Raw genomic sequence first — 23,015 nt, 5'->3', positions numbered from 1 at the left:
TGTTCTATAGACAAGGTTTAAGAGCGTCCTTGGGTTTCTCAGGGACACTCTAGGCCAATATAGAGCTAGAGCTGCAGTTCACATCAGGGAACAGGCAGAGGAAGTCAGAGGCGGCAGTGACGTGGTGTCACTCTCTTGGTGCCTTGTCTCCAGTTTGTAGTAAGAGCACACAGGAAACTCTACAGGGCTACCTTTGTGATCCAAGTGAGTAGTGTGCCTTCAGGGGAAAAATGAAAGGAAAAAAGGAAAACCACAATAGCTTCATGTCCAGACTGCTCAGGCTGGGTCTGGCTCCGAAGCAGACTTAGATTGTAAGGACTGCTCCGGAAACAGCTGGTAACAGGACACCATACTTTCAGGTTTGCTTTCTTCCTTGTTGCCAGAAAAATAATCAGCCATATATCTTAAGTGCTTGATGGAACAGCCCAGACACCAGCTGTAACTTCAAGCAATTTTTGTTTCAGTTGCTTTAAATAAATAGATGTGCTGGTGCTCTGGGTCAGGTGCAGTGTTCATGCCTTTGAGTGGATGATCTCTGTGCACAGCTCCTTGGATCTGTATGTTGTGCTGGCCTGGGCTTTGTTCCTTTGGGCTCTCTGGATATGCTTCCAGGGGCCTGGGCTGGGCCTGGAGGGAGCCTTTGTGCCGGAGCTTCACCTATTCTTTCTTTCATTGTGCCAGACACTGTACTAGCACATAACATGAGCAGGAAGGGGCTCAGTCTCCCAGAGAAAGTGCTTACAGAGCCTCTCCCCACTCCAAAGTGACCATTTTCAGCCTAAAAAGAGTGATTGTTTTATTTACTTTTTACAATATATTATACTCCTTGTTTTTATTTGGTTTTAGCATTATTGATAGAATTCCTATTAAGGGAGGTAAGGAGTCTTCCCTTTCTAGTGTTCTCCTTCAGCCATGGCTAGCATCTCTCCACCTCTTCAAAACTCTTGGAACAATGCACTCTGTGCTTGTGGTCCACTGTCTGTTATCAGGAAGTAAGTACATGGTGGTAGAGAGATGGACTGGAGAAGAGATACTGAGGAAGGTATAGGGCAAGTTTTTCCCTTGGTCTGTGCCAGCCCATGTGACAGATGGGCTTATTCTAGGCCTGTGCTCTGGGATAGAGCAGAGCCATCTCCTCAGTATTTCCAGGCCCAGTCAGCCTCCTCTCCCTGGCATAGTGGCAGTCACTTCCCAAACAATCTCCCTACATCTCTCTTGCCTTCAGTAATCCATTATCCATATGATAATTAGAGGAAGGTTCAGCAGACATACAACAGGTTGTGTTACTCCCCCACCTAACTGGTTTCATAGGAATACCACTACGCACCTCCTGCTACTGCCTCTGTGTTGCTGCTTAAACACTTTCCTCTCATGGCACTCCCTCCCTTGACTGCTGTCCTCACCAGTCTTCTTGCCTGCTATGACTTCAACTTAGACCACTCTTCCTTGTTCCTTCCCAGGGAGCCTCCTGGCATTCTCTTTAGAACAACATCCCACAGAACTCCTGTTCGGTCTTATAATGCTGGTTTGCTTACAGTATAGCTTTATACAGAGAAAAAGTGAGGCAGGAATATTGTCATTTGTATCTCATAGGATGTAAACTCATAAGGACAGTTATATTTCCTTACAATAGTGCTTGACATACAGTAGGTATTAGAAAAAATTACAGACTAATGAGTCTAGCATGTCCCTGGAACCTAGCACTGTTCTGCTGTCCGAAGTCCTTTGTCAAAACATTGTTTTACCTATAGTTGTATCCAAAGAATGCAGTACAAGTAGCATGGGCCAGCAGAAAGAATGAATGATGGTAAGAATAGTGGCAAACTTATGGGTTTTAATAATTATTTTTAACTTGGGCTAGAGAGATGGCTCAGCGGTTAAGAGCACTGGCTGTTCTTGCAGAGGACATGGGTTCAGTTACTAACACCTACATGGTGGCTGACAACCATCCATAACTCCAGTTCCAGGGGATCTGATGTCCTCTTCTGACCTCATGTGGTCTGGGTGATGTTTCTTTATAAATGAAGGTGCTAGGCACAGAGGAGGAGGTGCCTCAATATCTTCTTGTAACAGTATGGGCATTTCTAGTTTCAGATTGAAAGACAGTACTCTGGGTGCAAGCAACTGGCAGGTTGCTCAGCTCTGGGGCCCTTCAGGAAGATGGAGCTCTGTTCAGCCACAGGGCAGGAGCTCATGGCTGTGGGAGTGTTTGCTGCCAGCAGTGTGCTGAGACATTTCCTCTGAAGAGAATGTCTGTGGTCTCTTTAGAGTGATGATGGGGAGTAAACATTTCCTTCACCTTGGAGGTTTTAGGAAGAGGCCAGGAGCCCAGAAGCCCAATGAAATAGACAACTATGCAGCAAGTCATATAAAGGACATCAGGACCAATTGGGCTAGAGAGGGCCTAATAAATTGTGTCCCTCACAAGGACCGGCATTTTCTGTTCCTTGGGTGGGCCATATGTGCTCTGCTCTTGGGAAGATTGGGAACAGCTGTCCTGAATCGTTGTTGTTGAGTCATATCTGGTCCACAGGCCAGCGGTTGGCGCCTCTGGTCATTCCGTCCCTTTTTAGCAAAGATCTTGGGGAACTGCATGCTCAGCATCCTCTCTATGGTGCTGGCAACCTGGCTTCTGTGGTCTCCTGCTGTGTCCTCAGCCCAGAACTACTTCTGGGCTTTCCAGATCCTCCTTCCCTCCAGTTGCTGATTATCCTGCTGTGCTTGCTTAGTAGACCTTTCTACCTTTACTCCTGTATTAGTGGTATATGTGTACATGGGCATGTGTGTCCCTCCAGAGTGTGGGCTCCTTGAGGACAGGAATAACCTTGGCTTCCTCAGAAGCCTGGAGTTCCATCCATGGGACAGCTCTACAAATGTTCAGAATGGGAAAGCCCAGGCTTTCATTTTAGTGCCTGGTACCAGGTGGGGCCTGGGTAGCTGGTTTGCAGTGCCATAGTGGGACATCTTGGGAGATTAGCAGTAGAGAAGGAGAACTTGCCTGACACACTGGTCTGACCTGCCTGTCACCTCCTCCAGGAGCGTCTCTGTCCTGGCATGTCTTCCATTGCATCCTGTCCCTCTGGTTGCTAGCTGAGGGCCCACAGGACATGGTGGGCTGTACAGGCCTTTCACAGTGAAATGTGTTCCTGCTGCTCCTTCTGAAATGTGACCTGCCATGCCTTCTTCAGTACTCTGTCTCCATCCAGAAAAATGTCTAATTGTATCTTGAACTCATTTACATTGCTTGCTTCAATGGCCTCACTTGGCAGCTGAGGCCATATGCTAATTCCACCCTTTTCATGAAGGAATTCTGCTGATTTTACTTACTTTTTATGGTTGATTCCCTCCCTTCTCCCTTTCTCTCATTTATTTATTTATTTATTTATTTATTTATTTATTTATATCATTTATTTATTTATTTATTTATTTATTTATTTATTTATTTATTTATTTATTTATTTATTTAATTTTTTACTCCTGTTCTCCAGGCAGTTTCTCAACCCTTTTCCACTGGCTCTGTGATCACCCTCAAGATGTGGTCCTCTCAAGTCCAGCTCAGGCCTGAGCACTGGCTGTTGCCTTTCTGCATCTCCAGCCCAAGGCTTGTCAAGAGTACCCATAAAACCAGGTGTGGTGGCACACGACTTTAATCCCAGCACTCGGGAGGCAGAGGCAGGAGGAGCTCTGTGAGATCGAGGCCAGCCTGACTCCATAGCAAATTCCAGGCTAGCCTGGGCTATAGGGAGATACTCTTGAAACAAAAAGAGGTTGTACTGCTGTGATTTCTCCATGACTGAGGAGTGCTCTCTGTGGCCTGAAGTCCTGTATCTTTCAGGGCATGTTTGGTCTGAGGCCACAGTGAAAATCAGTGTTTCTCAGTGCCAAAGTGAGAGGCAGTGAGAGCGCCACACCCTCAGGAGTCTTGAGAGGGATGACCCAGCCTCTATAGCAGACACCTACAATGTGGCCTGGATCAGTTTCTACTGCCCTAAGTCATACCTTTATTTGCACGTGAGTATGTGAAGACCTTTCTTCCCCTATTCAAGTTTGCTCAGGGTATTTTCCAAGTGAACATGCTCCTTAGTGGCCCAGCAACCTGATCATCAAAGCAAATGATCTTGTCCTTGCCCTGCCACTTCAGTAGCTCAAATTTTCACTTTTCTGTTTCTACACAGCGCATACCTATTTTTGTTTTGTTTATTTGCAGTGCTGGGGATTGAACCCAGGGACTTGTACTTGCTAGGATGGCACCACCGAGGAGGAAAAAGTGCTTGGTAATTGCTAGGGGGAGGTTCTCTGTGCAGTCATATGCCAGCAAGTGTGTCGGTGATGGAACACATGTGCAATGGGGCCTATGAGGTGACAATACAGTGTAAGTATGGAAGGCTATATATCCTGAGATGTGGAAAGTGCACACTGTGATGTTCTTGTGATGAAACTTCCCAGCCACACCACTTTCAGAAGTTTTCCCTGTGTTGAGCAAAATGTGACTAACTTCAAAGTTCTGAATCTCTCTGACTTGCAGTTCCTTTTATTTACTCATGAGTATGTGTTGATCGCCTACTGTATTGCTGGTACAAGTGATTCAGTTAGGGAGAAGGCAGCCTGGGTCCCAAATTCAGTGGGGGAGCTGCAGAGGATCCAGAACTACAGTGGAACTGTCCTGGGGTGTGATAGAGCTGAGGGACCCTGAGAGAGGGGTACTCTTCTGGGCCAGGAAGAATTTGGAAATGGGAGGTGACATGAGAGGTGTGGGCTGAGGTATCAGGAAAAGGGTATATGGAAGAATGCCTCAGATTCAGTGCATTTGTCAGGGCCCTGGGGTCGTGGCCAGTACAGCTGAGTGAGAGACGCTGAGCTGAGCTGTGACTTGATATGCCCATCTGCAAAACGGGTGTGTGCTGGGGATAGTACCTAAACCCTAGGACTGAATGACATGGGGGTAGACGCCGCAGCAAGTCTGAGCAAGGTTAGCAGATGACTGTGTTCTTGTGGAAAGGATGTGTCTGAGGAAATTCTAGCTGATGCTTCTGAGGGTTTCCTGCTTCCTTTATCCAGGAAAATTACTGTCTTAGGTACTGGTGAATTTTTTACTTCTTGAGGTTGTATTGAGGTTCAGTATGGAATTTGTGCTCAAGGCTGTAGGAAACCCCCCCCAGAGAGACTATACATAGGGCACTGTCTGGGCTTCCCTTCCATTAGCCACCTCAGACCTCACAGGTATCTTAAGAGGCAGGCATCGCCCCGATCATCCTGGTTTTTTTTTTTTAATTTTATTTTATCATTTTTATTTTATGTGTATGTGTGTATTGCCTGCATGTATGCAAGTGCACCCATGTTGTGCAATGCCTGCAGAGGTCAAAAGACGACATCAGATTCATGAGGCTGTCAGATCCCCTGAAACTGGAGTTATGGACAGTTGTTAGCTGCCATGTGGATGCTGGGATTCATACCTGGGTCTTCTGCAAGAACAACCAGTGTTCTTAACTGCTGAGCCATCTCTCCAGCCCCTGATTGTCCTGCTTTTATAGGTGGCAGATGTGGACCCTGGATCCAGAGTGTTGGAGTGGCAGGAGTGAGCCTGGTGTGCCTTGCACCACCTCCTCATCAACACCAAGGCTGGGGAGGGAAAGTGCTCACCCCTGGTACTGGAGGGACTGAGATCTAGGTGATCCCCAAGTTATGGCCACTTTGACACCAGAGAGGCCACTGCCCTGTGACCTCTAGGTGACCCTTCTTGCATTCTGTGCCCTCATCAAGCACTAAAGGGACTCACAAGAGCAAGAGGGGTTACTGTGGGCCTACATGCTGATGTCCAGGCCCTTTCTGACTCAGGTAGGTAAGGGCCAGAGAAGCTGGTATTTTTCTATTTCATCTAATAAAGAGCTCACACCAGGGAACTGTAGGCTGGTCTTGGTCCTTGGACATGTTTTGTTTGGGCCATACAGTTTGAACATTTTTTGAATTGGTTGTCAACTTTAAAATTTGGCAAATTCCATATAATAGTCCAGATTTTTGGCTTCTCTTGAAAAGTGGGAAGATTTGGCAACTCCAGTCTGCATTCCTAGTTGTCTGTGGTGGGCTGGAGCTAAGGAGGTTGGTCCCTCCAACAGAGTTCAGGAGTTTCCGCTCCCTGTGGCTTCATACTTGGACTCACTGTTCATCTCTGTCACCCATGTGATGTGCCCACAGCCCTGGAGGTTTTTCTGATTGGGAACATTGCACCTTATTGCTTCCATTTCAGAAATGTCAGGCATTTATCAGGGAGAACAGGAACTCCAGTTCAAAACATGATCATGTATTCCAGACCCTGGATGAGCATTGGAAGCATGTCTGTAAGCTTTATAGTACCTAGCAAGTGGGAGAAGCTGAGGCACAGGCAGGGAAAAGCCCTTTGACAGTGTTACTTGGTGCAGCTGAGGAGCTGGCCTCCAGTGTGTCCCTGCAAGGCCCCCCTCTGCCCCCCTCTCTGCCCCAATCACCCTGGCATGCACAGCTGAAGTATACCTCAAAACCTGAAGATGGAAAAGTTCCCAATGGGGTCACAGTGCCATGTTCAGGGGAAATGGCTTCATGGAACAGATCTCAGGCAGAGTCAAGTTGGTGCCTACTGCCCTATCTTCTAACTCTGGATTACACTGGCCTCTGCTCTTCTTCCTTCCCTTCCTTCTGCCCTCCTCCACACCGAGAAAGCACTGTACTGTGTATGCTGCTGTCCTTTCTTTTCTTAGCTCATATTTCTGATGCACACATGGGCTGTTGCCTGGTTCTCTGGCTTGCTGAGTTGAGAGAACCCCCCCCCCCCCATAACTGGTAGCTGGTTAGGAACTATGAAGTCTGCTTGCTCATTTTCATACCAGAAATCACATGGACAGGACCTCAGAGTAACTGAATTTTTGTGAAAAATACTGACCTAAGAAAAAGTCAGGTGCAATAATGTGCACCTCTAAGTCCCAACAACTCAGGAGGCTAAGGTAGGAGGATTACCTGAACTCAGGAATTCTCTGTCAGTCTGAGTAACAGTGAGACCTTGTCTCGGAAAAAAATAAAATAAAAGTTTTTCTCCAGACACCTTGGTAACAGTAGGAGAAAGATGTGAGATGACACTGAATGGCACAGGTTCACAACTTTGGGCCTCCTATATCTCCAGGGACAAGGTACCTTCCTATTCTAAGCACCATGCCAAGTGTATCACAGACTGGTTAGGAGTAGCTTCAGCTGTGCTCCTTGGGTCACTATCATAGAGCTGGCATCTCGTGAAGGATCACAGACTGGGCAGCATAGCAGAATTTGGAGCTAAATGTGCTTGTCACCCTCCCCTGGAGGGCCTCCTTGGAACCCCTTGCTCATAATCCGAGGTGGACAGAGTGATGGTTCAAGAATCCTGTCCCTGTAATGCTCTCTGGACTGCTTGTTCATTAATGCCAGGAAGGTACCTAGATTTCCTCCTGAATACTGTGCCATCCTCTGTGCCAACCCTCGCCGAGGCTTACTGGGGCTATGTTTGGGCCTCAGACATCACTGCCTGTGAAGTTTGCTCAGGGCCCTGGCACGGGATTCCTTCATAGTTGCATTCCCACGTCTACCTCTCACTGGTTGTCCAGAAGTTCTTCATCCATATTTGGTGATTTGTCTGTTCTCCTCCCTCCCCCAGCCCCTCAAGGTGTCTGCCAAAACCCCGTATAACTCATATCATCTCCCAAGCTGTTACAGTATATGAGGGCCGAGGAGAACTTAGTTATTTTTGAATACAGAGTCTTAGCAGAAGTAAAAAAGTGGTGGTGGGGGGAGTTTTTATACTCGCTGCATGAAATAGACAATATTTCCTGAAACAGGAGATATGAACCTCAAAGAATTTAAAATAAAACATTCATTTTATTTTTTTTAAAGAAGGAAAACCAGGGGAAAAAAGTGGAATAGTCAGTCTTTTTATCCTAAGTACAGATGAAATTGATTAAACCTTAAAGCCTGGCCTCCGCACACCCGGTTTATTAATTGAAGAATTTCCTTTTACCCAGGATGGGAAGTGCACATTAACATCGAGCTTGCCCTGAGTGCTGGGGACACTTGAGAACTGAGCATTTTCCACAATCCTATTTTCTCTTCGGTGCTAGAGGAAATCCTAAAATGGCTAATGGGGGGAGGGGAGGAGGGAGCAGAAACCATACTTTTAAGGAAGCCTTCTTTCATTTCCTTGTAAAGCATGAAATCAAATTATAGCTCATGGCCTACAATTATTTTATTTCTACATTTCAAATTCCATTTTCTGCTCTTTCTTGCTGCTCTTGAACAGTTGTACTGTTGTGCAAAGTCAGCTGAAAAGATTACCCCAGATAGACTGTGACACAGTAGCTTAAGGAAGCAAACAGAGAGGCTCCCCTGCTGGGTCAGGAGCAAAGCCTCATGAACCCTTTACTTCTGCCTACATCCGGAAGGGAGGTTTGTGGCGTCGCTGCTCCTGGCCAGGGCCTGGGGAGCCTGTATTCTCTGTGAAGACCCTGGCTGTGCCCCAAACTCTTCAGAAAGGGCAGCATGTAGCATCTCTAGAGTGTCCCAGGCATGAACGCTACAGAAAGGGCAGAAAGCTTTCCAATACCATCATCTCTAGAGCTCCCCAGGCATCAGTGGTGGGAGATGGTAGGGCCTGGCCTCCTAAGGCTGCCGGTGGAGGGTCAAGCCATATCCAGTCCTCAAAGGGTCCCTTGCTCTGACCTTGATGATGTTAACCCAGTTAGCATCTAATAACACTTCATGTTTTAAATTTTATTTCATTTATTTCATTACTAGTTAATATCTACAAATTGAAAGATGTTGCACTTATATATAGTTCTTTTTAACATAAAAGCAGGTTTTTAAAAAAATTTATTATTTTTATTGTATGTGTATATGTGGATTGCTTGCATGTGGGTAAGTGCACCCGTGTCGTGCAATGCCCGAGGAGGTCAGAAGAGGCTGTCGGATCCCCTGGGACTGGAGTTACTGACAGTTGTTAGCTGTCATATGGGTGCTAGGATTCAAACCTGGGTCTTCTGCAAGAGCAACCAGTGTCCTTAACTGCTGAGCCATCTCTCCAGCCCCCATAAAAGCAGTTTTAAAATTGTTTTAAAGCTCTTTGGCTGGGGGCATTGTGGCCTGGTACTGTCTTAGCTGCTTTTGGAGCCTGAGGCAAAAATTTCCCTGTAGCTTAGGAGTTCAAGACTGCATTCACAGTGAAACCCTGTTTTTGTTTTTGTTTCTTAACTCATTTTGCTCTCTCTCGCTCTCTCTCTCTCTCTCTCTCTCTCTCTCTCTCTCTCTCTCGGTAGCATTCTTGAAAAATTGCAAAGGGATGCACAGATAGGGGACTGTAGTTTAATTCATGCCCAATCCCCCAAACAGAATTAGGTGTTTGAAAACCTGTAGCCAAAACCCAACCTTCACAGCCTTCCTCTGGGAAGCTCTTTTACAGGTGAACCTGAGGGCCTCAGACTTCTACAGAGGATCTCTGTCATGCAGTTTTCCTTCTACTGCCTGTCCTCTGATCCCAACCTCTGATTAGAAGCTCTGAGATTTCCAGCCCCCTTGGCCTCTTAGTCACAGACTTCAGGGCATAGCCCAGGCTTTGCTGCCCCTACCCCCTTTGGGTTCCTGAACCCATCATTGTGTTGGCTAGTTGTGTGACTGGACAGGTCACTTCAGATATTGCCAAGCCATGGCCTTGTCACCTGTCAGGTATGTGTGGAGCAGGTTCTTATTTCCTGGGTTGTGTGGGGATAGAAGCCACCTGCCTGGTACACCCTAGGTGCTCCTCCTTTCCTGAGTCTGTGATTGTGATCATATCTTTATTTTCCATTTTCAAACTTTTCACTTTGAAATAGTTTCACATTTGTAGAAAAGTTACAAGAAGAATAGAAAGAACCCTTGTCACCCTGTAGTGAACTTAACACTTGGTGTGGTTCTGGTACTGCCAAACGTAGACTCAGGAGCCTTCTTTAGCCATTGTGGTGTAAGGACAGCTATAGCTGTCTGCTGGCCTTGCAGAGGGCCTCTAATGTTCATCCCCTTTGTGGTGAAATCGGAGCTCTTTCCTTGAGGAATCTATCCTGGCAAGATGGGAGCTCACACTAGTGTGGGTGTGACCCTGCACAGGGAGTCTTCCATGGGAGGGCTCCTTGAATCCTCTCATTTTCATAGGGAGGTCAGTGGCTGATAACAGGACCTCTTAATGCTTCTCTTAGTGTTGAACCCGTGACAGCAATTGTGTCCAGCTAGAATTTAATAACTAGAATTTTATATTATTATTTGAGGAGAGGAGAGAACCCTTTTTAGTTGGGCATGGTAGCATTCATCTATAAGATCTTACCCCAGGACTTGTGAGACCAAGGCAAGAGGATTGTGTTTCAAAAAAACTACAAACAATTGGAAGATAGAGGCAGGAGGATCAGAGTTCCAGGCCAGCCTCAGTTACAGAGTAAGTTAGGCCAGCCTAGGCTACATGTGACCCTGTCTCAAATCCCTCATCCCCTCCAAAACCTACAAAGAAGAAAAGAAACCTTTTACTCAGGGAAAATGATACTGTCTTGTCATTGATATATTTTTACTTAAAATAACATTTTTTTCTGTCAGTAACTTGAATGTAGCTTAAAATTTAAGTTACCAAAAATGTCTATAGTTATAGAATGCAGATCCACTGTGCCTGTTTGCAAGCGTCTAGCAGATGGGGTTTGTTGACCATTGGTATTTCCTCATAAAGAAGGAATTGGATCCTCACCTGAGATTCCAGCCACTCACCCTGGCCATTTCTATGCAGTTTTACCCTAATTGGGCATGGCCTCACAGTCAGTTGTGAGAATTTTAGGCTGGGAGAGAGTAAATGAAGGAGGTGGGGAGCTCCATCTACTCAACTGTGGGAAGCCATCCTTCATGCTGGGTGAAGACTTCACAGTACAGCTGCTTTGGGGTCACTCACACTCCAGCCAGTAACCCCTCACCCATACTCTGTAAGTAAGCCCAACAAACTCATTGGTTCCCCAGAATGAACTGTGGTCAAATCACACCTTGGTTTGTTGTTGGGACCTTATGAGGTGGAGTAGATGTTGTTCACGGCTTCCCAGGGAAGGAACTCTTGCAACTGGAGTAAAGAGAGGCTCTTCCTCCTTCCCTGTCTCCTGCCTCCTTCAATTACCTCCCTAAAGGCACACTGCAGTGACCAGATCCCTGTAAACATTCCTCATGCACTCTCCAGCAGTGGCAATGGCTGTGCTGTCCTGAGGGACTCCATTTTGGTGTTTTCCATTCAAAAAGTACAGAGCAGAGTAATTTTAAATCACTCTGCAGTGCTCTGATTTCTCTTTCTGCCAGAGTTTAGCTACCTCCTCCCTGCAGATGGGCAGTAAAGGCTCACAATGGCAGACGTTCATGGAAATTACTTGTGTACTCCCTGTACAGTGGGCACTGTGGGTGCTGGGCATATCTTTACCCTTTAGCCATCCCCCACACTGATCTCCAAAAGATTTGCCAGTGTGTGCCCCACAGCATCACACAGGATTGTGGGTCTCTTACCCTTATCCATGGGGAGGGGCTCACAACTGTTTTAAGGGGTGATAGCTCCTGGGTAAGAGCTAGGACTCTGGAGCATGTAGCCTGGCCTGGAATTCTCCCTATCCTTCTGGTTCTGTGATCTGTAGCTCAGTTTCCTCATCTGTAAATGGAGTCAGCTCAGTGCCAGGCAGGGTAAGCACATAATTTTACATTAGGTTCTTTAATCATAATCAGTGTTAATTTGATAACCGAGTAGGTGAAGCGCAGGATTTCAGTGTATTTTTTTTTTTCCTGGTGATTGTGGGATGCCTTTCTATATGTTTGGTCTGTCTTTCTTTTCTTTGTTCTCCTGCTCATTCTGACCTCACCTCTTCCTTCCTCCTCAGACTAAGCTGAGCCTGAGATGTTCCTGTGTCCAGCTGGCTGCTACTCCTCTCCTAGTTTTTGCTTAAGTGGACCATGGATGAGTTCCCTCCATTGACCCATGTATAACACAGCCACCTATCCCCATACAGTGCTGAACCTGCCTCTCCTGTTCTGTTTCTAGCACTCTTTGTGTCCTTGGCTACCTGGGAAATCCACTGGTGATGCTGGGTTTTGCTTTTTACTTTACCTTACTGAATCATGACCAGTTTGAAGCACTGATGTGAGGTGTGCATGTTAGACCTCTCTCTAGCCTCTGGACTTGGCCCTATTTTTTCCATGAAGAGATGTTTGCTTTTTGTGTAGATGAGTTCATTGGTCCCCCCCCCCTTTTTTTTAAAAAAAAACAACAACAACTTCTGAGCTTTGTGCCCTACTTAGATATTTGTGATATGTATTACTCTTAGGATTATAATTTTTCTCTCATCTTTTCTTCTAGTACCTTTGTGTCTTTATGTTTGAAACTGATCAATTTGAAATTTTGGTGTAAGATGTAAAATGGAGATCCAGTTTTATTTTTGTCTAGATGCTACTGTTGTCCCTAGGTCACAGTTGTGAGGTTGTTTTGGTTTACAGATGAGGCCCATGGGGCGCAGAGGACAGCTGCTCACCTGCAGCTTCATAGCCTACAGAGCGGGGCATCTTGGACAGCACCCTCAGCTCTGGTGTTTTCATCAAGGCCCCAGCCTTTATTGTATTTTGTTGTTTCCTGCTCTTGGCAGGAGTCCAACACCTCTATTTGTCTGCTGTCTTGTCCACATTGTTTAAATTTTCCCCTGATCCCTTACATGGCCTCCCTTTATTGTCTCTCCTGTCCCTCCTCTGCAGACATGGCTAGCATTGTTCTGCAAGCATCCTAGGGTTGTGATGAATGGGATGGTCTCAGGTGGCACATATGTCTTAGAGGACACTGGCAGACTGCCTTCGTTTAGATCTACTCTCCTTCCTCTGCCACCTGCAGGATCTTGCCCACCTGTTCCCTGGGATGCCTTAGGGTTCCCAGAGGACTCAGAAATTTGGGACTCTGGCCAACAGTTGGCAATAGGAAAAGGCAGAACTAAAAATAAATTTTATGTGTATGAGTATATTGCCTGCATGTATGTAAGTGCACCTATGTTGTGTAATGCCCATTGAGGTCAGAGGAGGGCACTGGATTCCCTTGGAACTGGGGTTATGGACAGTTGTTAGCTGCCATGTGGGTACTGGGAATTGAACCTGGGTCCTCTGCAAGATCAGCCAGTGCTCTTAACTGCTGAGCCATCTCTCCAGCCCCCAAAAGCAGAAATTTTGAAGTCAGACAACCCTTGGTTTTCACCTTTCTTTGGCTTTTTATGATTGTGCAACCCAGTCCTCAGATTAGCCTTTAGGAAAGTGAGAGAGTTTCTACCACATGGGACTAGAGTGAGGATCACTGCTAACATGGAAGTCACAAGTTCGAACTTGTTGGGAGCCAGCCCTGGCATAATGCAGAGCAGGAGGTAATTGGAGTGGTCAGGACAGGGTAAAATTGGGAATACATCTGTTCTTGAGGGTGGCCACTTCTCAGCCATGTCAGATACAAGCCCAGTTTTACCCTATCTACCAATTCATAAAGATTTTTATGTGAATTTCTTGAATTGCTGGTGTTTACTGTGCTTTCAGGCCTCACAGCACTGCACAAGCTAAATGACTCCTGTTCCACCCTGGGACATTTTCAGTTTGCAGTCCCAGACTTGGGTCTCATATAGTTTATCCAGTAGCAGCTGCTGTTTGTGAACTTCTTGTTGGCTGGCAGCCTACAGGTGCCACTGGATCTGGGTCAGCTCCATTCCCACCATGGTAATGCTAGTCCTTATCTGGACACCTGGAACTTTCCTTCTGGACCCAGTTGGTCTTCTACCTCAAAAGCAGGAGGCCTAGGTGCTGCATGCACAAGGGTTCTAGATGACTTAGGGAGATATCAGGACCATCCGCTCAGCTTCTCCAATACTTTTCACCCAAAATTTGGCCCAGGTGTCTAGAGAAGCCTGACTTTTTAGGCCAGTTCACACAATAAGAATTTCCATGCCTGGTAGATAATCGTGCTTCACTGTCACTGTCATTTTGTACCCCACGAGGGACTACATCATGCACTACTGTGAGGTGGTGGTAGCACTCTTTCCATGCTGCTCTTGCACAGGTCTTGTGTGTGTATATGAGTTCCACAGGAATACCAGAGTACACAGTACTACACCCTCCTGGTACCTATGGGAATTTGAGAGAAAAACTCCAACCTTACCTTATTTCAGCAAAACTGTGGAAGGAGAAAAACTGAAATGTACCAACCATTACAAATCCCAGTAGATTTTCTGCAGTGAAGCAAAATGACTACACATGATGAGCCTTGGCACACAAACGTGTGACATACACACGTGTAACACACACACACACACACACACACACGGACTCAGAATGGCGATAGCTGTACCCTTTGTTGGAGTTTGACCAATCTTGGATTCTACCCGTTGGCAGGATGGCTTTGAGAAAGTTATTTAACTTACCAGAGTCTTAATCATCATAAAATGGGGAGAGAGGCAGCAATATGTTGAATAATGAGTCAGAATGAGCCAGTGATGATGGTGTAGCCTCCTGAGCTGTGAGGAGCCTTACTCTGGGCAAGCCCCTCTGGATGTCTCTGCTTTCCTGAGTACCTATAGGGACAGGAGCTTGTGTGCATACTCTGCCCTTGGACACAGAGCTTCTTTGGTTTTGTACTGAGATCTTGCTGGCTGGTGATACAGGGTACTCTGTTAAAGAGACATCAGTGGACTGAGCTCCAGTCTCATGAAGTACTTGCTCTTTGACTTTGACTAGATAATCAGCCTCCTTAAGCCTCATTTTTCCATCTGCAGCACCTGTCTTTTTCTCAGGTTGCACTGCAGCTAAACCAAGAGGAAGAGTGTAGACCAGCACAGCATGTATCACAACAGCCACAGAAGTAGAAACAGTGGTGACTGCTGATGTTCTGGAGGGTTTCTATTCCCAGCTGCTGTTCTAAACCCCCACTGCACCCTGGTGACATAGTAGTGTCTACAAATAAGGGAACTGAGTCAGGGGTTTGAGGTATTAATGGCTGTAAATTACCACTGTAGCTTCAGGTGATACTGTTCACGGAATACCTAAAAAGTCACCATTTGAAAACAAATTTTCATTATTTTTAATTTAATATTATTTCTCCTTAGAATGCCTGTACCTTTTGATTTTTTAAAAAGAAAATCTGATTTTGAAATTGCTAATATATGTTTAAATTTTTATGTCATTTTTCTCCAGCTGAAACATTTTTTTCTGAACACAGTTCTTCACTCAGCCCCAGAAGAAAAATAACATCTCACAGATAACTCAGACTCTGTTAAATGCTGACCTTTGTAAGTTTTTCCTTATTTTTATTTTTGGAATCATTAAGATATGTAATCTACAGAATTGGAAATTGTAATTTTTTTTTAAAAGTACAGAGAAACTTTAACCCTGTCATAATTGCTCTGCAAACCTTTCAAGGATTCTGTGGTTGGTACAGCTGATGAAAAACCCTGATAGATGGCAAGTATAGAGGGTCTCTTGTAAGTCTGGAGTTTGTGTCCTGTTTCCCACCCACTTGCTCACTCTGTCCCTCTAGTCTCAGGGTGATTTTCTACCCTAGGTTCATGGGAATTGGGAAGGACACTGTCTGATTCATTCCATGGAAATACTAGGGAGTTTGAAAAAGTCAAGACAGGCCAGTTGTATCACTTCCTGTTGCCTGATCAAAAGTCTGATGAAGAAATGAGAGGAACTGCAAGAGGCTGCCAGGCAGCAGGCAGTTGCCTGGAGCTGACCCCAATTTCTAGTGGTGCCCTGGTTCTCAGTACAGCAGTCAAGTGTCCCTGACCTCTGCTCTCCTTAGAAGTCCCGGTGCTGGCTATGCTACTGAGGATCTCCTGGAGCAGAACTATGTATTCAACAAAGGCAATTTGCAGACATCTGATGGGGATGCAGATGAAGCCCTGATGCTCCTGGTGCTTGGGCAGGTCTGTACTTAGCACCTGGGTCTGGTGGTCAGCTTCATTTCCCATCCCCAGGACTCAACATGAGGGAGGGCCTAATGTGTGGAGTTCATGAGTCATTCTCTCCACCAGCAAGGCAAACAAGGCTCTATGGGTAGTTGTGCTTGCTGATAGGAAATTGGATCTGGATCTTGGAGAAAAAGAACAGACTTCTGGTAAACAGAGTAGAGGGGGTAGGGGAGCTAACATTGCTCAGTTCAGCCCAACAAAGACTTATTTAATTGTGCCCAAACTGGGTCTTGTGCTCTGAATACAGATTGAAAGACCATGCTTCGGCTGGGAGCTCAGTCTGGGGTAGAGTAGGCAAGGGCCAGGGGCAGGAAGTTTGGAGCAAGTACTGGGCAGAGTGAGGCAAAGGCAGGGTAGGGAGGAGCCTCAGTGGTGACTGGGAACGGGAAGCTGCTGGGCCTTTCAGACAGGGGGAACAGACAGGCTATGTGACATGGTAGGTGAGAGCCCAGGTGTTAAGAGTTCAGATCTTTATCTCTGCTCTGATGCATTGCTACATAACCATGGGCACTGACCCTGCTCCTCCAAAGGCTTGCTTTCCTTTTCTGAAGTCACTAGTGGGGCTGAGGTTCCAAGGGAACCTGGATAGTTAGAATTATCCCTGAGGCAAAGACCATGGCTCTGTAGGCTCCTGCTCTACCCTCCAGAGCCAGAGGCCTACTGGGTCAAGTGCTAGGCTGTTCTACTCTGAGTCTGTGCCCAGACAAGTACCCAGACCATGACCCACGTCCTCTTCATGGTTCACTTGTAGGCCTTAGCCTCCCTGGGCTGGCCACAGAGCCAGCTTTCCAACTCTGGAATAGGCCCAAGGCTTACTGTGGTTGGGAGGATTGGTGGGTGGGTGGCTGGGTGCATCTTGTGTGGGGTGAACTCAGATTCCCCTCATGTAAGGCAAGTGGGAACATCATGGACATAGGCAAGTTTTGTGCACCACATGGTACAGGGCATGATGAAGCGGCTACTAGGTAAAGGGAAGGCTTAGACCCATACTGGGGCATTTTGTGTTTAGAGAACAGTAGGGGCTTTTAATAGGAGAGCAACACTGTCAGGTCTTTTTTGTTAAAATTCTTAAAAATATGACTCTAGGCCAGGTGTGATGGCATATACCTTTAATCTCAGCACTCAGGAGGCAGAGGCAGGGGGATCTCTGTGAGATCAAGGCCACTCTGGTCTACATACTGATTTCCAGGCCAGCTGGTGCTACAGGGAGACCCTGTCTCAAAAAGACCCCCCCAAAGAATTATATATATATATATATATATGACTCTATTTTTTAATGTTTCTGTACACTGCTATTGAAATGAAAGGACAGAAGAATGCATGGCAAAGGATTTCATTCCTACCTCTCTTCTTTCTGGCTTCCAGCAGACAACCAAGCTGGTTTCTTCCGTATTTCCTCAGGTACTGTATGTGTATAGAAGCAAACACTCATTCATCTACACTGCACATGCAGGCACATGCACAGTTCTCCTTAATGCAAGTAAAGTGAGGGGAAAGGTTGCTTTGCCCCTCACTTTTCTCACTCCACTGTAGAGAGGGCTCTTTTATCCTCTTCAGTGACTGTGTACTATTGGATATAATTATTTATTTTAAGCCTGTCCCCTATTGTGACATTTACATGGTTTCCAGCTTCAATGACAGCAGATGTGGTGGTGGGGGGAGCGTTGGGTCGGGGGGGAAGGAGTTGAGGAGGGCCTGTCCCATATGAAATCTGCTGCAGGAGTGCCCCCCTGTATGTTTGTGAGCTTGACTGGGTCAAAGATTATGTGCATTTTGTTAGGTGTGATGGCACATGCCTTTAATCCTAGCACTTAGGACACAGAGGCAGGCAGATCTCTGTGAGATCAAGGCCAACCTGGGATGGTCTATATAGCAAGTTCCAGGCCACCTGGGGCTACAGGGAGATCCAGTCTCAAAAACAAACAAAACAAAGCAAAATACTATATGTATTTTGATACCTGTTTCTAAATTGCTCTTGTACCAGTTTAAAGGTCCCTAGCAATGTGAGTCAGTTATTCACTTTTAGCAAGTTTTTTGGAGGAACACAGTAATTTTTTAGAAGATAGATTATGGAGGGCCAGTCTGAGGCAAAGCACATAGAGAACAGCTGGCTAAACCCGGAACAGAGATGGCTTTCAGAGGCAAGTTTGTATCCATTGTACCGTGGGGACTTGAAGGCTTCTATTCTGTAAAAAACTGTTGGGATGTGGAAATATGTCATATTCATAGGGATGAAAGAGGTAAAGTTCCTTCTCACAGCTGTGGGTGGGAACTGGAGCTCCGCTACCCTAAGGATTTGCTGCTGCTGCTGCTGCTGCTGCTATATGTACCTATCCTTCCCTCTGCCTTACTGTATCTCTGCTTGACCAGATAAGATGGGAGAGGAGACTGGAGAAAGAGGCGAGCTGGGGTAGGCCAGGCTGCCTGCACTCAGACACACAGTGCTACTCCTTGGAGCCAGAGCTTCAGCAGGTCAACAGTGACCAGGAGGCCTCTAAATGTGGCAGACAGAGTATTCCCAGCTCCCTTTGGTTCCAAGTGGCCACGTGACCCAGAACGTGTCCTGTCATGTTTAGAGTCTGCTTTTCTTCATCTGAAACAGGGTAATGGAGATGAAACAAGCTAGCATAGCACACAGTGCTGGTGTGCTGACCAAGTACAGTAGACCTTCTTCTCCTGGCCCCCCTGTCTCCCAACAGTGGATAGGGTTGGTCATCAGACTCAGTATCAAAGTAAATTTGATACTTGCCAGTGATCATAGTGTGGTCCTGAAAAGTCCTCAAGAGATGATTTTGTAAACTCAAGATGTAATTTCCATTCATTTCAGTGGGAAAAGTACCTGTGTTTTCTTGCATTCCCTAAATCACACCTTTTTTTTTTTTTAATTGTTGAAATGCCTGCAAGTCTTGTTACAAGTCTTGTCATTCTATTGGTCAACACTGGTGTTTCTAATATGGTGGTTGACATTTTCCCTTCAATAACTAACTGCTTTGTCATGTGAGCACTTGCTGTTGTTCAGCTCAGGTGTACTACACATGTATGCATATAACATGGCTTGTATACAACATGGTCTGTGTTCTCTGACCTCCCAGAAAGATCAGGAGCTCTGCAAACAGAGAAAAGGACTGAAGTTAGTAGATGCCTAGCATTGGGCTTGAGATAATTGTAGGCAACCCAAGTCCTCCATGTATTTTTAGCCTTACTCTCTTTTTCTTTATTTTTTAAAACATTTTATTTATTATTTTTATTTTATGAGTATGCGTGTATTACCTGCATGTAGGTAAGTGAATCTGTGTCATGCAATGCCTGTAGAGGACAGAAGAGGCTGTCGGAACTGGAGTTACAGACAGTTGTTAGCTGCTATGTGGGTGCTGGGATTCGAACCTGGTTCCTCTGCAAGAACAACCAATGTTCTTAACCACTGAGCCATCTCTCCAGCCCCTAATGTTTTGTTTTTATTATTTTATGTGTATGAGTATATTGCTTGCATGTATATAAGTGTACCCGTGTTGTGCAATGCCAGTGGAAGTCAGAAGAGGGCGTCAGATCTCTGGAACTGGATTTACTGGTGGCCATTAGCTGTCATGTGGATGCTGGGAATTGATCCTGGGTCCTCTGCCAGAGCAGCCAGTACTTTATACTGCTGAGCCATCTCTCCAGCCCCCGCCCTCTTCTTAATAAGGGCAGGTATGTAGGCATTTGAGCTTTCTTGCTTAAAATCTCCACTTGTTGAGTAAAATGAAAAATGAGAGCAGTGGTATAGCATGGGGGCAGGGCTCTGGAGCCCGACATCCTTTACCTAAACTTGACCCTGCTGTGCACAGTCATGGGGCCCTGGGCAAGCCCTCTGTTTTGGGGCCTCAGCTTCCTCACCTCTCCTGGTACTCCTTTGGCTTGGTGAGGCAGTGCCAGTCTATATCTTCACCAGGGCTGGTTGAGCAATGTATGGCCACCATTCCTTCTGCTCTGCACACTGATGCAGTACTTTGCTAGGCCCAGGCCTGGGTGACTTTCTGTGAGGCTCACCATTCCTGCCCTCCTCCTGACCTTATTTTCTTTTGTTCCAGGTGCCCAGATCATCGACCTGATGATGCTTGTGATTGATGTGACCAAGGGGATGCAGACACAGTCAGCAGAGTGCCTTGTGATCGGCCAGATTGCCTGCCAGAAGCTTGTTGTGGTGCTGAACAAAATAGACCTGTTAGCCCAAGGGAAGAGGCAAGCAGCAATCGACAAAATGACCAAGAAAATGCAGAAGACTCTCGAAAACACCAAGTAGGTTTGCTAATGACAATTCATATGTGTAAAGGCTTTTTGTCAACACTCTGGGTAGGCAGGTCAGCCTCCCACCCCTCACATAGCTGCTGCTGTAAGCTGGTCCAAGGTTAATGTGCTGTTAAGATTCCAGAAAGCACTAGAGCAGAAGGAAAGGGATTTCCCTTCCTTGCAGGAACAGTCCAGGTGGAAGCTAGCAGGCTCTGCTGAGCAGACTTCTTCCTGCCACTCCTGGGCTGTGATGCATGCATATCACTGTGTGTGTGCTGAGAGATGTATATATCATCCCCCCCCTGACACCCCCCCACCCGGGGAATGGGTTCATTGTTTTGTTGCTCCAGTGAGGACTCAGTCCTGCTGTGTTATGGCCAGGCCTCAGCACCAGAGGCTGGGTGTCATATTCTCTCACCACTTGTTCCTCTGTCCATTGGCAGTTGAGTCCATTGTCAACTATGACAAAGTTTGGTGAATAGTTTCTGTCACAAAGGCTTACAAGTGGGTGATAGATACACAACTGCTGCTGGTAGAGGCCAGAACATTTGCAGCTTTATCTTGTGAGAGTTAGGAAGTTCCTCGAGAATTCTGAGCAGGGAGAGACTGAAGGTTTCTCATCAGGCCATTACTTGCTATAGGAGGGAGAGTGGCCTGGTTGGTGGTTGGGGAATGGACTATGGGGTTTCCCCAGGTAAAGAAGGGGTGACTGTGATTGAGGCAGAGCAGGACGGAGGAGGTGAAATGCTGAATGGCAGTAGACTCCACTTGCCCCTGATTGCAGTCAGGACAGCAAAGGTGTCAGAGCTACTGGAAAGACTTGGAAAGTGAGAATCCAGTGGGGACAGCAGGGTTATAAGCCACCTGGTTGCTTAGGGACCACAGGACTAATTCTCACATGGCCAAGAAAATGAGTTAGTATCTTGCTAAGTACACAGAGCTGGCATGTCTCATTGTTTGATCCCTTTCTCTCTTCCTCTCTGGGCCAACTGTCCCTTTTGGTCAGTTCTGAGGAGTGGTCACTGGGAAACAGGGCTGCCTCCTCTGCTATGTCGCCTCAGACAATATCCTGCCACTCGTGCCTCTCCTTCTGTCTGTGGAGGGCAAGCAAGTGGAGAGTGTTTTTGTTTCCCTGCCATAAAGATTGATATGCCTTCCCATTTATGATTTTTTCTGATTCAACACCTGCAGTTCTCCCTCAGAATTCTCAAGTTGGTTAAATTAAAGCTGCAGCCGTCTGAATGGGCCAAATATGTCATAAAAGATTTCCTTGCACTGCCTTTTGTTAGCAAAATTCATCAATCTGATAAAATCGACACATTTAGATAAGTGTTGCATAAGAATTCAGACTTTGTTATTCCCAGCGGAAGTGGATATGAGACTGTAAAAAGGAAGATAAAAAATTATATCTTTTTTTAGTGAGTTATTTGATCTTCCTGCCATTATATTTATTTGTCAGAAAGGGGAGAGCAGGGTTTTTGGACTGTAGCATAAAAACCCAACAGCATCAGTTCACTTATTACATGAACAGAGCCTGCTGGGAAAGCGCAGGACACTTTTGAGGGTAAATTAATACTTGCAGTTTTGACTAATTACACATAACAGAAATTCTCACTTTTATGTGTAAGTCATTATTCACATTTTGATTTATTGGCTAGAGGTCAAATTATGAAATTTATCATACAGCCAGAGGAAATCGTCACCTTAGAGGCTTCTGAACCCATCCTTTTCTCCTCCAGCAACCAGAGGCCTGACAGCAAAGGGACAGGATTGTCACTAGTGGGTGGTGCCCAGGGACCCTGTGCTGAGGTAGGGCCTGAATGCCTTGGAAGAGAATGTGAATTTTAAAGAATTTCTCCGCATCATTTTCAGAAATTACTTCCTTTCCCTTCAGGTCTTTGTTAACTAAATCCTCTGTAATCACTGCTATAAATGTGAAGAAATCCCTATCTAGAAAGAAAAAAATGTGGAATGGTAAACTCTGCATTATTTATACCTGAAGAGTAGGAGGGAGAGGCAGGCAGATCTCTGTGAGTTCAAGGCCAGCCTGGTCTACATAGCGAGTTCCAGGTCAGCTGGGGCTACAGAGAGACCCTGTCTCAAAAAGACCGAAAAAAAAACCAAAAAAAAAAACCAAAAACATAAAAGGTGGCGCATGCCTTTAATCCTAGCACTAGGGAAGCAGAGGCAGGCAGCTCTCTGTGAGTTCAAGGCCAGCCTGGTCTACATAGTGAGTTCCATGACAGCTGGGGCTAGAGAGAGACCCTGTCTCAAAAACGCTAAATTTGGTCTTTATTTAAATTTTCGCTTTAACATAGTCAATAACAATCCAAAGCAAAGATGCATCTCTTTCAAAAGTGACTGTACATTTTTAGGTTCACAGTTGAATTAATATAGTTATACAATATTGAACTCAGTATAAACACTGTAAGACATAAAATTGAATGAGTTTTTACCATTCAAAGAAGATCTCCATTTCATTTTAAGATATGCTTTTTCCTGCATTTTTAATGCTACTAACATATGTTTGCACATGTGTCTTTAATCCCTACGTATCTGATTGTTACTAGTCACAGTCGGTTACACTCGGATCCTTAGAACCTGAGTATATATAAAGTCATCAGGATATAAAGTCATCAGGTAGATTTCACTGGTAATGTTTATCACCTCTACTATTTAACATGAAGTAAATTTTTATGCTTCCTCCTCAAATATATCTGTTTTTAAATTTTTTTGATT

General features: G+C 45.7%; 1 protein-coding gene across 2 annotated transcripts in view; it reads left to right on the top strand.

Annotated features, from left to right (window-relative positions):
• The window catches only part of Eefsec (eukaryotic elongation factor, selenocysteine-tRNA specific), a 225,863-nt gene that overhangs the window by 62,081 nt on the left and 140,767 nt on the right, over positions 1-23,015 (top strand). For both annotated transcript variants that reach the window (XM_008828555.2, XM_029561324.1), the window contains exon 2: positions 20,078-20,285. In XM_008828555.2, coding sequence (XP_008826777.1) covers positions 20,078-20,285 — 208 coding nt within the window. The remainder of the gene's footprint in view (positions 1-20,077; positions 20,286-23,015) is intronic.

This window comes from Nannospalax galili, unplaced genomic scaffold (genome assembly GCF_000622305.1).
Source record: "Nannospalax galili isolate Female #2095 unplaced genomic scaffold, S.galili_v1.0 scaffold332, whole genome shotgun sequence".
In the NCBI taxonomy this organism is placed as follows: Eukaryota; Metazoa; Chordata; class Mammalia; order Rodentia; family Spalacidae; genus Nannospalax; species Nannospalax galili.
Note: the sequence above shows the minus strand (reverse complement) of the source record. Positions and strands in the feature narration are given on the sequence as shown.